The following is a 14,053-nucleotide window of genomic DNA, read 5'->3' as shown; positions in this document are numbered from 1 at the left end:
AGCTAGTCCATTTGTATTTTTGCATTTTTTATGAATTGTACCACCAACACTGTTTAAAAAAAGGTTACAGTATTTACTGTAAGTTAGCTGTCTGCAAGGAGAATATAAAAACAAAAACTTTGTTCTCCTCCTGTTCCCCAAGATAAATAAATATCTCTTTTATTATTATCTTAACCGCGCTTGCTTATTGTGTGCAGTGGTAGTGCCTCTCCACTGGAGCACTTTGCACTAATGAAAGGGTGTCATGTTAGCTCCGACCATGATGGATTGAAAGAACACAACCTCTGGAGAGATCTCTGGCACGGCTCCATGTGAGAGGGGGTGATTGCCTGCTGCCAGTCCGAGGAGAGGAGATGTGTCTCTGCCAGAAAAAAGGCCCAGGGATGTGATTGATGCCACTGAACCACAACCTCCAAGTGAAGCTCAATCTGGATAAGCTGTTCATTGTCCCACTGGCAGCTCCAACATCAACAGTTTGCTGATGGAATCTGGACAATATAATATTTCAGCATTATTTACAGTGCGTTTCAGTTTGCAGATGATGCGTACAAAACATGAATAGATTTGTCATTAAGAAGGAAAATAATTACAACAAAGAATAAACAGGCTTATTTACATAATGGTGTAAAAATATAGACAATTATTCATATGCTAAAAATAAAATAATAGCTGGGGATGAATTTCTTCATGAAATACATTTTACTATAGAACAGTATGATATACCTGAAGTTTCCATTGTGCATCAGTAGCAAAACCAATGATCATTTGTGATTGGGGGCAACTTTTCACCTTTCCGAGTGCAACGCATCCTAATTAGTTTTCCAGTGCTGTAACTCACTGGGCTGTCTCACAGAACTCCCAGTGAAAGTTTGGATTTGGCTGCTTTGCTGCTGCACATTTGCTCATTCTGAGCCAGAAAAAGTGTTCATTTCCCTTTCACAAAACTTTGCAAATCAATGGAGGGCGCATATTATTCACTATCAGCCTTGACCAGCTGTTCAAATTGGAGCAACTGGGGAAGAATGCTGAGGCCAGATGGAGCACTGAGGTTGGTTTAACACACACACGCACACATACATAAAGTTAATATGGGAGCATGTTTCTCATCTTGAGCATAAATGCAAACATTTCTGATCGAAAACTGCTCTTTATAGTGAGACAGACATGGGAACATAGTGGATTTTGGTCTTTTGCTACAGTAGGAGCACAGGTGTAAAACTATAATAATCATATTGAATAAAATCTGTTTAGATCCTTTTAGTTTTAACTGATGCTATTGTTTATTAAAAATATGGAAAGTTACAAATAGGTGGACGCTGAACATGAGTAAAATGTCTACAGACAACATAATAATTAATCACATTATATAGCTGACACTTAAATGCTTTCTGTACCACAGACCTCAGCAGGTCCTGATTGTGATATCTGGAACTTTTGGGACCTATATTCTTCACTGTTTACACCAGCTGTGTCACTAACTTGTCGTGCTGGACACATTGATTTTACAGGGCTTTTTATGCTGAAACTGTCTCCTTACTGAAAAAAACGCTGCTGCTTTTATTAAATACGCTGCAAAGTGAATTTTCAAAGGTTTAAGCAGCATGGATCATTGTTTTTCAGCCGAAACCACTGAGCGCTCAGACATGATTAACTCCAGTGTAGCATTTGGCAGTCTGCCTCATTAATCGCCAGGGTAATGGGATGACAGGCCTATTGACCAGTAGTCCAATAGGACAGAGGGGCAGGACATACAAATCAAAGCTGTCCAGCCTCATATTGACCAGACTGTCCACAGGATGTGAGATTCATTAGCTGGACGACGGGGGAATGACGACAGGGCTGAGCTCAGGAAGTCACAAGTCTTTGATTGAGCTCAGACCTGCAAAAAATAATGACAGAATATGTATTTAAAGGGTAATTGGGAGCTTAGTCTTTTTTTGTAATTCCTCATCGTCAACCAGAATTTCAAGTCTTGTGTTCACTACTTGGAAATGGTCATTATTAACTGGTTAAAGCATTTAATGTGGCCTGCACGTTAGAGATTTCCCTTACAAATGGTGAGTTTTCCAATCAGATAATTGATCTTACAGTTGAAGTTAAAGTCAAGAAAGAAATAACAATACCTAATTATGTTATCTAAGCTTAAATAGCATCAAACTATCAACAGCAGATACTCAGGAATTCTTGTTATGACAGTGAAATTGATTTCAACACTATTGCTCTGGCCTAATACATAATACTATTGATCTCTGTTTATTGGTTATAGGTTTACATGAAGAAACGCCTTACTCCAGACATCAGGAACACGCTGTATCGTCCAGTGACTGACACACACTTGACTTACGATCGTGTGTCTGCTGAGATCCATGCACCTGGCAAACAGCCTCCATTCCTTTAAATGTTAACCTTCTGCCTTTTTAATTAAACAACCTGAGCCAGTTTGTCTGCTGGCACAGTCCTTGAGCCACAGCAGTGAGCCGTGACTGTCCTCTTGTGGGCAGAGTAGTGAACACCTTGTTGGTATAACAGGTTGTGTTTGTCAGAGAAGAGAAAGCCAGTGAACTTCTATTGGCTGTTGTTGTACTGTTTAAATACACACATATTAGGTACATTAGGTACCTGTACAATCTATTGGCACCATGAATTCTACTTTTACATTGTAATATGATTTTACACAGTGACATGGGATTGTATAGATGTCCCTAATCAAGTTCATTTGGAGGCAGTGAGCACAACAGTTTCCTGAATAGACATTAAACAGAAAACTCCATCATTTATATGCAAGTCTACCTGGCAACAGCAAAACAAGTCCCCATTTAACTGAGTTTAAAGGCAGACAGGATATATCCTTATCCTAAAGAGGCTGAATGAGCATTTACCTTCCTCAAATGAAGGACCCTTGCAGCTCGGTGTTAAAGGAGCTGATGAGACGGAGGCTGAGGACGGAGGCGCAGCGCGTTACGGACCGGGGGAGTGTCACTATCGACAATATGTTGCAGGTCTGTGTTGCAGACGACGCGGAGAAGCTTCGGGTCGACACACAAACGGCGACTTTCCTCCAACAGTAAGCCTTTATTGTGTTGTACCGTGCAGCCTGTGGTGTGTCTGCATTGACTGCATGAAACGATGGCGTGTGTGTCCTATATTTACAGCGTCTTAAACGTATTTTTCATGTGGCCTGTAGTGATGACACGAGGCGCAGTTTGTCGGTCCACACACCCAGATGCTGTGCGTATTTACTGCCTCTGCCCCGCAGGCTCCACGTCTGTCCAGGGGCACTGCTGCTCATGTGGATCCATTCATTTGACACTGATTGATAAACCAGGCTGCTGAAGGATTTACAGCAGGCTGGGTTGTGAACAGGTTATTCAGCGTCAGTGCGTCAGCAGCACTCAGACTTTAACTGCGTCTCATGTGAGGAAAACCAGGCTGAACAGAACAAACCATGCACAGCATCGATTCAACAGTGGTTATGCTGTAGATGTGGCTCTACAATGGTTATTGATGGATTGATTTTCATTAGATAGATAGATCCACAACTTGAGTAATAGCCTACAGTAGGACTCCATGTATAGAACAGAATAACACACCATACCACAAAAGAGGTGGCTCATCATCAGGTTTCATTTAATGCTGCCTGTACAGTATAGAACAAAACATAAAATCAAGTAAAACCTCATCAAAAAGTGACAAAATCCATTCCTCCAGGTAACTAACTACATGCCATTTTGCCTTTTTGACTTGCTGACAGTCAGAAGATTTGGCCTTCAGATGCCCACAGAGGAATGTAGAGGACAGACGGGACTGGAGACGAATCATCCCTCAGATGACGACCCGTCCTTTCTCCCACAGCTGTGTGCTGTGCTGTAAGTATCATGTGTTTGGGTTAAATTCACATAATAAAAAAATCTGGTTCAAATTGATGATCACATAAGACAAAGAGAAGCGGCGGGTTCAGTTTGCTCAGTCAATATCATACTGCAGCATCCCGATTCAATTGGACTTCAGTTTAAGTCTGTTATCGTTTGGTTTTCTTTCAGGTTCCTGAAGAAGTCTGAGGAAGCAAAGGAGCCCTGAGGCAGAGCCATGGGCTGTGGGGGGAGCAGGACCGATGCCCTGGAGCCTCGCTACATGGAGAGTTGGACTAAAGAGACAGAATCGACGTGGCTGACCAGCACGGACACTGATATCCCCTTGTCGTCCATCCAGAGCATCCCCTCGGAGAACTCCGAGGCCGGCTTCACTTCTGAGAAAACAATCAGCCCTGGTAAGAAGAATGAATAATGGTCGGCTGGATGCGTGAATGAATACTTAATTGAGCTTTTAACAGGAACAGGCAGTAATTTAACTGCTGAGCAAATGGGTCCTACATTTATAGCTGCATAAATGAGTACTTCATTAATTCCTTCCCACAAGAATAGATAGAGTATATTTGAAATCCCAGTGTTCTTAAATGTCTAAACAGTGCTTGTTTACATCTGTAGTTCTTTTGTTTCTTTGTTTTTTCAAACCAGGACTAATCTGACTAATATTTATGCGTAAACTAAGACAGTTCACTTACATTGTGCTACTGTAGGTGAAGTTTAGCCATGAAACATCACAGTTAGTGACTAGTAGAGAATTTTTTCATACCATGTTGAACCTTTATCATTTAAATGCTTATTTACTTTAATAATCTAAAATACAACACAATTTCGTTATTGAAATATAAAAAATTAACTATAACTAAAACTAAAATAAAATCAAAGCAAAACCACATTAGTCTGTCACAATTACCTGTTGGTGGCGTTTCTTTGAAGCCGGGAGGAGATGAATCAGTACGCTGGAATAATAGGCTACATCAAAAGCTGCTACTCCAACAGGACTTGGCTCTCATGGCAACAGATACAGCTGTGAGTAAATGCAGGCAGAGGAGCCATCATGTAAATGTGAAGACAAATTTAGTTAAGCTTCCACCAGAGGTGGGAAAAACCGATCCAGATTTAGCAGCTGGCAGCCACAAATATTGTGTTCACCATATGTGTGTATCAGTGTTTTTTAGTGTATGTGCATTTCATTGCACCCAGAACCTATCTGCATGTTCTCCACTGTGACTAATGCTGTTTGATTCACAGATGGGCCTCTTCTACGTCATATATAGTATAATAAAAGATCTATTAGTTATTAGAAAAAAATCTTTAAGCCATAGAATCCTATAGCTAAAGAATACATTTTTAAATTAACTAAGTAACTCCTAAATGTGTTTTCTGATATTGTTTTGCCTTACAGCAATCTGTTCTTATCTGATTTGGTTAAGTAGGATGTTGTCTGAATACCTGTAGCTCTATGTAGCTATGTGACAGCCAACTCCTTGGATTTTGTATCCACCGTCTGAGATCCACGAGGGTTAATCAGGTTCAGTGGTTTAGAAGAACCAGGTGACAGTCTCTGGTGTTGTTTCGTTACAGTTCCTGATTTCTTTGAAGACGGCCTCCCTCCTCCTGCGCAGGCATACCTGAAGGTCTGCTCTGCTGTGTCTGAAGCCAGTCTGAGCGATGTGAAGCCCAGCAGCCCCACAGCTATACCGGCCTCTCCACCCAAAGATGACGCTCTAGCTTCATCGGGCACCACTGTGCAGCGCCGAAGTGTTTTACACACTGAAGAGATTGTAAGTTTTTTTTACCATTGTTTTTATAGTCAGAATATTTATTTGAATAATTGATTAGTCAGTTAACAAAAAAGTAATATACAACTTTTTAATACCTGAATAAATTATAAAAATACGATTTCCCCATTTACATACTTCATTCTGCAATAAGAACTACATTTACAGCAGGGTCGTTTTTTTTACAACGTGCCGTTCTTTATTTGCAACGATTAACAGACAAAATGGCAGGACAATCGGATGTCGACCAAGCAGGTGACCATCACGGTGACACAGAGTATCCATCAGGTGGACAAGAACGGGAAGGTGAAGAAATCCCTCACAACATATGAGGTTATGAAACCCGTGGAAACTCTCAAACAGGTGGCCACACAAAAACACCTGAGTGCAGAGTAGACTGGAAGCCAAAGAAAAACAATGACAACTGTGGAATAGCTGAACTGGACACTGGTCAGATGGCTGATGAAAACAAAAGACGTGAGACTTTGAACTGTACAGGTTTGACTGATCACTTTATCATTTTGTTAAAATAGTGTAACTGTATTGTAGTTAACACTGTAAAATGTATTTCTATGATACCTGTTACAATAATGTTTCACTGTACTCTGACACACTGAGGAGATTGACATGCAGGTTGTTCAGCAAAAGTACAAAACACATTACATACAAAATAAATTAAGAATTCATAGTATGTCACAGCAGAAAGGAGGAAACCTTCCATTTCTTAACCAAACCAGAAGGCTACTACAGTATTATTTCCCATGAGTGAATATTCATAAATGATAAAAGTTACATTGATATATATAATATGTGGTCACTGCTGTGCTACAATCTGTAATGGCTCAGGAAACTGATGATTGCACTATTTACAGTGAAGCTTGGACAAGGGTCTGTGATGAAAATGTAAAAAGTGTCGTATTGAGTTGTGTTGTTTAAAACAATACAGTGTTTGACTTTCTTATCTAGTGTGTGTGTGTGCGTATGTATGTTTAAGATTTCTTAGGGCATGTGAAATTGAATTTGTAGTTAACAGTGGATATAGACAGGTAACACTGCTGGCTTGAAGTAAAGCTTCCTCACTGGACTTTAACTGTGGACGTTTAAGTTGATAGTACTTATAATAACATAAAACAAACGTAAAAACAGACATATTGGCACTCTGAGGAATTGAGGTGAACAGCAAACATGCACTCTTCTGGTATGCAGCGTGCTCTTTAATATGAACAATGGATAAACAGTAGCTGACTCCTTCTGCATATGTCCTTGACCACACATTGTCTTGTTGATCAGTGTGTGTGACAGTGCAGTCAGCTATGTGCTGAAAGCGTGTGGATCTGGTTTTGACGGTCATAATGTATCGGTCCTGATCTGAACAATGGCTCTTCTTTCTCCATCCACTGCTCCGCACAGAAGTCTGGGAAGAAAAAACTGATTTCTCTTTGTGCCGACTCCACAGAATCTGAAGACAAGGTAAAAATATAAAGACTTCTTAAAAACTCATGACAAATTCTCATAAAACTCACGAATGGACTAAACTTTCATGTTTTCAGTCATTCTACCTAAATCGGAAACACCTAAGTTTACGCTACTTTATTTGTTCCACTCCACTTCAAACGGTGCACTGCGTACACACACATTCTTCACCTGAGCCGTGAGTTGTGTTTCGTGTGTCTGTGAGTCCAAACTGGGCCCTGATGGAGGAAGGGACGGTATACCTGGCCCTGAACACTTTAGTGGGTCCCATCAGTTCCCTCCAGTGACGTATGGCATCCTCTCTGGCTAAAACATATGCGCGCATTGGACCACTGTAGGAAAGAAATCAACAGCATTTGCAGCAGTCATAAATCATAGTTAAATATTATACAGGTGGTGAAAAAAACATTTACTGCTCTGTTTACTCTGTTTGCTCTGAAAGCTTTAACAGAAGGCAAAAAAATAATGTTTTCTATTTCTATTCACTTCTGAACCTCCTGCAAAGAGAATTATTACAAATACATGCCCAGTAGTTTCTGGTTTCTCACTACCTGCATCCAGAGCTGTAGCTGGTGCAGATACTGATTTACTGCTCTGAGGAGACGAAAATGGTGCGCTGATTTCGAAGAACCTTTAGCAATCCAGTCGGTTAAAATGATTTATTGTTGACTTGCTGAGCATGAAATAGGAGCATCAACTGAGGCGAGCTTTTTCTGTGTAGGCACTGGAAATGATGTTTGTGTGAAGCAAGACTCACCTTGACATGAATTCCACAAGTCTTTGATAGAAGAATCGCCCTAAGACACAAATTAAACATGTTTTAGATGTGTTTTTTATCTAAAAATGACAAACTTGCAGTTGCTTGTTTTCATTCTCTCAAACTATACTGCTAGAGCAGCCCCGGTAAGGGATGAATCATTCGTTTCAACCCACCCACTCTGCTAAAACAGGCTGCTGACTCATTTGTTGAGTCAGACGGAATCACCACGGTAGAATCGAGGCTAAACATGTCAATACATTTGAACAAAGATGAGATGTAGTCACACCTGAGTGTTCAGCATAAAATCTCTCCGAGTCCTGTCTTCTCCACACGAGATCTTTGCATCTGACAATGACAAAGTTATTGTCCAGGATTTTTTGATGAAGAGCCTGGAAGAAAATGATTTTTGAAGATTAAATTCAAGTATTTGTAGTGTAGTTTTCTGACTGACACCGCTTTAATGACTTTAAGGCACTGGGGCTTCTGACTCTATCAAGAGATTTGTATTTATTTCACAACTAAATCTTTGCATATTATTGTTATTGACTCTTTATTTCAGTATGTGAAGTCAAACTGTGAAGTGCCCTGGGAAACTAGTTAAAATGCTCATAGTCAATAGCGATTGTTAGTCTTTGCATATGTTTGGCTACTGTAAATATAATTTTGTAAATATAAGCAAATTTGTACAAACTAAAAAAAACAACAGGACTGACTTGCATATATGTGAAGGTACCACTGACGCGGAGACACATTTTGGGATTTCAGGGAGACAAATGCTGCCACCAAGTGAAATGTTTTCCTGGAAAGTCCCTGGAAAATTGTTGGCCTGCCTGTAGTGCTGACCTGTCCTTCATTGTACTGTCAGTGTACTGCAGGCAATTAATGGCTTTTTATTCATACCAACCTTTTTCTTTTTGAAGCAGTTTTTAATAAGAGGCGTGGTTTTCTTATTTCATGCAAGAGTTTCTTTTCATTTGAGGCATTTTTTTAGATTAGCTTCATGACAACAGCAGCACTTTAAAGTAAAAGCCTAACTACTAAAGCAGCGTGCATTTTGTTTGGAAGCAGTCTTAAAGAGTAATAATGTGATTAGGTTGAAGATCTATCTTCAGTAATGAACTGACCTCTAACATCAGAGGATGAGCTACAGCATCTGGTTTGATGACCGCCAGGGTGAGCTGCAGCACTTTGGACAGGCGGCCAGATGTTACTAACATTGTCTAGAGAAAGAACAGATGTTATGTAGCTACCTGCTAATAAGCAGCTAGAAATGTTGATGACAAAACAGCAGCGACGTTCTTCAACAGAGATGATGCTAATGAATGTATAATATTAAGAAATCTTAATACTAAATCTAGTAAGACAGTAGTGATTTAGTTACAGATACCAACCTCTTTCCTTAATAAAGTCAGTTTGAAGAGGTAAACACCGTAACGCCCTCCACCATCATACTGAGCCCAACACAGGCTCGTTGCTTTAGTTTAAGTTTCCACTTCGTGTCTACATGTACGAGTACTTTTTATGTGGCTTATTTAACTATTTATCCTAATATTAAAGTGAGGTTCGACGCTAAAATGCGATATTTTCGTTTATTAAATGATAACGCCTCGCACCAGTCAGTCCGTTCACAAATAGAGTCCCCCAGAAACAGAACTAGCTTATGACGTTCCCACTGCGAGAGTGACCCACAACACATACAGTACAGTACATAATAATAATAATAATAATAATAATAATAATAATAATAATAATAATGTCCTTTATGTTTAAAATATATTTCTTAGTAATAATTCTGAGATCCTACTTTAGATTATTAAAATAAAATTGCACTCCCTGTTTTTATTTTAAATAAACTCTTATTCCTCATTTACTTTACATCTTGTTTTTTTTTATCTTGTTATATTTTGTTTAAAGCTGTATCGCTCCATATCATGGACAATTCAACATTTTTAATATATCTGATCTCTAATCTAATCCTAACTATTAAAATTAAATGTATTCTCAATTCCTAATCAGGATCATTTCAATTATACCATGTAAATTATGCCTTACACCTTTATTAGTTTTTGCATTTATTTTACCACAGGTTAAATTTTTAACGACCACACCAAATTCTGCCTTCATACATTTTGCATTGTTGTAATATAACAATTATTCCACTGGAGGGCAGTACCAAAATATATTAGTCAATGGCTCATCATCAGTATTAAAAAATAAACTGCCTGTACAAAAAAAAGTCACCACCTTGATTTAACTAAGCAAATAGGTAAGAGCCTCCCATTGGATAATTACTGCATGGATGATTATGTTTCAAGTTATTTAACCCTAACTGATGCAGTGAGTTCATTTCTTAAACAACCATGTCTGAAGACACATCCTGCGGTTGTGGAAAATATGTTCTGGGGTTGCTCCAGTAAGTGAGGTCTAGGAGCAGCAATATTATGTGCCCAAAGAATAAGGTCAGGTGACTACCTTAATATAATGAAGGACCAGGTTATTCCATCAATTGATTTTTTTTTTCTTCCCTGATGTCACGGGCATATTTCAAGATGACAATGTCAGGATTCATCAGGCTCAAATTGCGAAATAGTGGTTCAGGAGGCATGACACATCATTTACACACAGAGTCCAGACCTTACCCCCGTTAAGAATCTTTGGGATCTGCTGGAGAAGACTTTGTGCAGCGGTCCAACTCTCCCATCATCAATACAAGATCTTGGTGAAAACTTAATGCAGCTCTGGACAGGAATAAATGTTGTGACATTGCAGAAGCTTATCAAAATGATGTCATGGTGAATGCGTGCCGTAATCAAAGCTAAAGGTGGTCCAATGAAATATTAATGTGTGTGACTTTTTTTTGGATGGGCACATTTACACTGGAGTACACTGCAAGAACATAATTGCATTGTCATAATAAATTAATAGAAATATCCCAAATACATCTTTAAAACAGATTTATAAGGTGGTAGATCAAGGGTGGGGCCTTCATAATAAGGCACTCTCACCAGTAGCTGACAGTGACACAGCAGCTATAATCAGGGATTTAAACAAGAGAGATTTTTGTCTGTGGAATTTCATCAATGCAGGAGATCAGACATACAGTATGAGTTACAAACACACGGAGCACATTCCAGCAGTGCAAAATGGCCACACCCTTGAAAGGAGAGGTTGTGTGTTTGGGGAGAATAGGAGGGAACAGGGGGGGGGGTCTCTGTCCCACATAGGTTTCTCCCACCTGCCCATGTCACGTGACTCAGGGGTGACACCACAGCTGTTACCTCCCATGAGGGGGATGGAGAGGACAAGAGGAGGTGGTGGGTGGGTGAAGGATTGAGGGGAGCTCCTTTGTGAGTATTTTAAAAATAAATATAAATAAAAATAGGATTAACAAGTAACAAATTGTTCTATTCTTCAACAACGTAGCCTTTTGAGAGAGGTTAACATAAAAATCAACATTCATATTCTTCATTGTGTCCTTTGTAATTATGTTCCACCAGTCAGACACACACAGCCACATTCTATCTCTGAAGATAATGAATGGAGGAGTGATTTTGGTTTACGTGGGAACTCAAACAGACAGTTTTCAGGGGGACCGTTAGACAATTTGGACTACACAGACCACCACTGAGTCCTGGATTTAAACATCCTCAGCTGGGCAGCTGATTCAGCGGATCTCCCGCCTCTCTACCCACCATAAACTCCATCTCTGTTTTATCTTGGTGTCACCACTGCTGCTGCTGTCACTGCTGGCTCTCCTGCAGTTGTCGTTCCCTTTTGGTGCGAGTCGGGGCAGCTGACTGACGACCCCCACTGGCTCTTGGATGTCCGCGGGCTGCTCCAAATTCATTCTTCCACTGGGAAAGGATCATGTGAAAGCATGTTCCACATAGTAACAAGGAAAAGATTTCCATGTGATGAAATACAAACATTTGAGGTTGAGCAAAGCTGAGATTTTGTCATATAGAGCAGTAACTGGAATTAAGCTACATATTGTATTTCAAATGAGCCCCATGTGTTTGTTAGTGTACCATCACATGTACGTAGTAAAATTTAACAAGTGGGCTTCTATTTAAATATGGTGTATCTTTAGTTTCCCACCTGTAGCAGTAGATTCACAAGAAATTGTGTGTTGTTGTGTGTCAGCTGCTAAACTTTGATTGAATTAAATGCTGCTGGTGTGAGTGCAGGTCAGCAGAATATACGAAGATGTGAATCAAAAACTATATTAATTACTAATGAATACAAAACCTTCACTTAAACTTAAACAGTTCTTAGAGGGAAATCCTACATTGAGGCAGCAAGTGCTCAAAAATCCAACCATTGGTTTAATGTAAAAAAAAAAAAAAAAGGCTGTAGACTGTAAACTGTAGACTTACACAAATCACAAATTAAACTACTTTTTTCTGGCAAACATCCAGGAAACCTATAAGGAGAGTGCAGTAAAGAAGTATACGATCCGATGCAGGTTAATGTGTAGATTTCCAGTTTACCACATTATTCAAACCGTTACACATGCATTTCATAGGCAAACAGCCTTATTGAATCACTGGTACTTATATCTTCTGCATTTTTATGTGCTGCATTGCAGCAAAACATAGTTGAAATCACCGCTACTTACATGCATCTTTACACTGAGACACTTCTATCATAGAGTGATGAATACAGAGTAGCAGTGTTTAATAAAATGCTCCATGCTCTACATTAATATGTTGCTATAAACGTAAACACAGATATCTGTCCTTGTTTTTTGTCTGATATGGGTTTGTGAATAGCTTTGAGAATGTTAATGCAATCAAGAGCTATGTTAATAAACTGATTTATTGTGTCACTTGAATCATCCTCTGGTGTTTGAACCCACTAGAGTTTCCATGGTGACAAACATAGCGTGTAGAATTATATAGTCGGGTTTGACCTGCATACTCTAACCCCATCACACTGCAGCTCACTTGTCACACAGTGTCTCAGAGGCCACCTCTCACAACAGGGCCTTTTGGGGGGGGGGGGGGGGGGGGGGGGGCGCAGACCCCAGTGTGACACCAGGACCGCTTTCATGTCCTAATTGTTTGGTTGGTGAGAAAAGTCAGGGATGTATTTCCTGTTTTAACACGTTGAGTGTTTTAGTAACAGATCTGAGCCTCATTAGGTGCCACATTTCAAAAAAACTCTACAGATGAAACTGAAATGGATTAAAAAGTGGATTAAGTAAAAACAAGTCAAGCTTGTCTCTACGTGATGGTCACTGTCTTATCATCACTGCGCCTAGCTGCTGTCTTCATTTCTAAATCTAATTACCTCAAAGAGTCTGTTTGTGAATCGCAGGAGTGAGTTGCTTTCACCTGTTCTCTCTTTTAGCCTAAATGCTGGTGACCTTTGACCTTTCTGCTCCATTGCTTCACCACACGGGACCAGGCTCCATGCAACAGCTGTGTCAACCTCAGCCCTGGCAACTGGTGTGCCCAGGGAAGGACAGAGTGGCATTAATGCCAGACCACGTATTGAGTCAGCAGCACGGTACAAAGTGATCTGTTTAGTCTTTGTGGGGATCAAACGGCTCACTTTTACTTCTTGGCTTATTCTTTTAAGCATTAACATCAGTTTTTATTTTCATCTTGTTGTGATTTTATGAACTGGAAGAAGGTGTTGAAATATTCTTCTCTTGTATTAATAATATTTGTTGCATGCATTTGATAAAGGACGTTTCCTTTAAAGTACAGAGGTTAACATGTGAGCTTGTCTCATTCTTTGCATGTGCAGGACCTGGTCTGGTGTCAGCTGCTACTTTATTTATACCAATAGAAATCCATGCTCGCCAGTGTTAAAGAAACTGCTCTGGGGTTAGCTTCTCTATCTCCTACCTGCTGTGCTGAGGGAAATAATTTACTCCTGCCAAAAAGAGTGTGTTGTGACCTCTCCCGAAGCAGTGGGACACTGGCAACCGAGGCAGATGAGTATGACAGAGGGGAACAAAGTGATTAGCAAACGGGGGCCCTAGTATGTGAACGCAGGTTAAAAATAACCTTGCTGACCCAATTTGTGGATCACATGCAGTCCAACTGCTGAACACCTGTACTGTCATCCGCACAAGTTTGGCTTAATCTTTCCTAAAAATGACACAGTGGCTGTGCGAATAAGTGAAATCCCATTACATTAGTGTCCATTTTAAAGGGGTCGATCAC

The 14,053-nt window shown here is 39.9% G+C and overlaps 2 protein-coding genes across 2 annotated transcripts; one reads left to right on the top strand and one right to left on the bottom strand.

Moving 5' to 3' along the window:
• Positions 1-2,966: 2,966 nt before the first annotated feature.
• On the top strand, positions 2,967-6,062 carry baalcb (BAALC binder of MAP3K1 and KLF4 b). The gene is made up of 5 exons (XM_026340665.1): positions 2,967-3,064; positions 3,752-3,866; positions 4,041-4,267; positions 5,448-5,647; positions 5,864-6,062. The coding sequence occupies exons 3-5, from the start codon at positions 4,087-4,089 to the stop codon at positions 6,038-6,040; spliced, it is 558 nt and encodes a 185-aa protein (XP_026196450.1). The 5' UTR covers positions 2,967-3,064; positions 3,752-3,866; positions 4,041-4,086; the 3' UTR covers positions 6,041-6,062.
• A 7-nt stretch (positions 6,063-6,069) lies between these two features.
• Positions 6,070-9,504, bottom strand: nme6 (NME/NM23 nucleoside diphosphate kinase 6). Its single transcript, XM_026340666.1, has 6 exons — positions 9,269-9,504; positions 9,002-9,097; positions 8,164-8,266; positions 7,875-7,914; positions 7,289-7,449; positions 6,070-7,103 (listed from the first exon to the last, which is right to left on the bottom strand). Exons 2-6 carry the CDS (start codon positions 9,092-9,094, stop codon positions 6,952-6,954), a joined length of 549 nt encoding a protein of 182 aa, XP_026196451.1. The 5' UTR covers positions 9,095-9,097; positions 9,269-9,504; the 3' UTR covers positions 6,070-6,951.
• Positions 9,505-14,053: the final 4,549 nt, after the last annotated feature.

The sequence above is a fragment of the Anabas testudineus genome, chromosome 24, assembly GCF_900324465.2.
Source record: "Anabas testudineus chromosome 24, fAnaTes1.2, whole genome shotgun sequence".
Lineage (NCBI taxonomy): Eukaryota > Metazoa > Chordata > Actinopteri > Anabantiformes > Anabantidae > Anabas > Anabas testudineus.
This window is presented reverse-complemented; position numbering and strand designations above follow the sequence as displayed.

Excerpts from the sequence above, each read along its gene's own strand:
- baalcb (XM_026340665.1), top strand. The coding sequence starts at position 4,087 with ATGGGCTGTGGGGGGAGCAGGACCGATGCCCTGGAGCCTCGCTACATG. Across the intron at positions 4,268-5,447 it reads TGAGAAAACAATCAGCCCTG|TTCCTGATTTCTTTGAAGAC; the intron begins GTAAGAAGAATG and ends GTTTCGTTACAG. Across the intron at positions 5,648-5,863 it reads TTTTACACACTGAAGAGATT|ACAAAATGGCAGGACAATCG; the intron begins GTAAGTTTTTTT and ends AACGATTAACAG.
- nme6 (XM_026340666.1), bottom strand. The coding sequence starts at position 9,094 with ATGTTAGTAACATCTGGCCGCCTGTCCAAAGTGCTGCAGCTCACCCTG. Across the intron at positions 8,267-9,001 it reads CTCATCCTCTGATGTTAGAG|GCTCTTCATCAAAAAATCCT; the intron begins GTCAGTTCATTA and ends ATTTTCTTCCAG. Across the intron at positions 7,915-8,163 it reads ATTTTATGCTGAACACTCAG|GGCGATTCTTCTATCAAAGA; the intron begins GTGTGACTACAT and ends TTTGTGTCTTAG.